Source organism: Dinoponera quadriceps, unplaced genomic scaffold, assembly GCF_001313825.1.
Source record: "Dinoponera quadriceps isolate SergipeBrazil2010 unplaced genomic scaffold, ASM131382v1 scaffold2723, whole genome shotgun sequence".
In the NCBI taxonomy this organism is placed as follows: domain Eukaryota; kingdom Metazoa; phylum Arthropoda; class Insecta; order Hymenoptera; family Formicidae; genus Dinoponera; species Dinoponera quadriceps.
In genome coordinates, this window is record NW_014556868.1 from 571719 (window position 1) to 573174 (window position 1456).

General features: G+C 39.5%; 1 protein-coding gene across 3 annotated transcripts in view; it reads left to right on the forward strand.

Annotated features, from left to right (window-relative positions):
• LOC106748335 (ammonium transporter Rh type A) overlaps window positions 1-1456 on the forward strand; it is a 28036-nt gene that overhangs the window by 10570 nt on the left and 16010 nt on the right. Inside the window, exon 2 of one of the 3 annotated variants that reach the window (XM_014626752.1) lies at window positions 232-289. The exons of the other annotated variants lie outside the window; for them this stretch is intronic. Coding sequence (XP_014482238.1) covers window positions 281-289 — 9 coding nt within the window. The 5' untranslated portion in view covers window positions 232-280. The remainder of the gene's footprint in view (window positions 1-231; window positions 290-1456) is intronic. 3 annotated transcript variants of the gene reach the window in all.

A 1456-nucleotide genomic window follows, 5' to 3' on the forward strand; every position in this document is an offset into this window, starting at 1 on the left:
CCCCCCCCGCCCCGTCGTGCGACCTCGCGTAGCTGATGACGGTGAAAATTTAATACGTCATCGGCGGACCGTCGTAACGATGCAGTTTGCGAGTGTCGACGTAGCCGCGCAACCGGATAAACCGACGACGTCGTCGTCGACGTCGTTTCCGGGGAACCGGTGAATCCCAGCGATCCGGGGGTGCCTTTCGCTGTCCATCGGCCGAAGTGTTTTCAGAAGTGGTGCTTTTAGCGGGAAGATCGCGAACGGGGATTACGGGAGCCGGGTGGCCCGCGACGCCATGGGAAAGGTATCGTATTGACGGATATGTTTGTGTACTTCTCATCATTGCTCACTCCCTGGAGACGAAAGGTTTATCTCTGAAAAAGGAAAGGTCGTTCGTGTAATATTTACCTGATCCACGTAAAATAGTGACTCCAATATTCCTCGGCTAAATATTTACCAGAAATAGAAGTACAATTGACTGTGTACGATACGATATTTCCTTTCGTGTAAGTAGACATTTGCTTGTACGTGTTAAAAGTGATCATGACAAGTATTAAATTCGTAATATTGAGAATGTCAGGATCTATTTTTTTAGAAAATATTTTTACCGGCGATTTACATGGCAAGGAAGTGTTGCATAATTCTAGTAAATACTCTCCTAAATTTAGACCATTTCACACTTATATTCAGTAATTCATATGAAAATTAAAGCGTTATATTATTGCGTTCAAAATTAATATTTCTACAACGTATTAAAATATACTTAAATTGATAAAAATTTCACTCGATTTGAGAGACTGTACGGAAAAAAAAATATTATTAAATCAGTAAAATTTCTAACAGCAGCGCGATTGGAGTAAATCTTCTTGATTCGATAACAAATATCACACGTTAAAACTACTAGTTGACTTGTATATTGTTCCAATAGTTAAAATATTAGTTCAATGTTTAATTCATTGGTTTAATTCAATGGCATCGCCATTAAAATCAAGAAGACCCACTCCAATCACGCGTGCTACTGGACATTCTACTAATTCATCAGTATTTTTTCCGTGAAAAACATGATAATTGCGTTTACTTGAATCTCATGATGTATGTTATGGTTACGAAATATTTTCCTCTCCGTGTTGTCACGTGTGACATAGACGTTGATCGAATTGCATAATACAAATGATTTCATCTCCGGTGGAACGTTGAGCGAATCGTACCGAAAATGCGACCGATAATGTGTCGGGTGGCCGCACTTTACGATTTCGTCGAGCCTGAATTTTAAGTTCGTTCTCCGCGCAACGACAAACAAAAGATCAGAAGCAAACGCTAATTCGCTGAAACGGCAATTTTGCCGAAGGAATTAGGCCGCTCAGTTCGTCCTGCGCTACTTCGACATTCAGTTCGTTCAACTCGATTCGAGTTATTTCGAGCGAATATCATATATATATTTTTTTTTATTTTTTTTTTTTTTTTTTTTTTT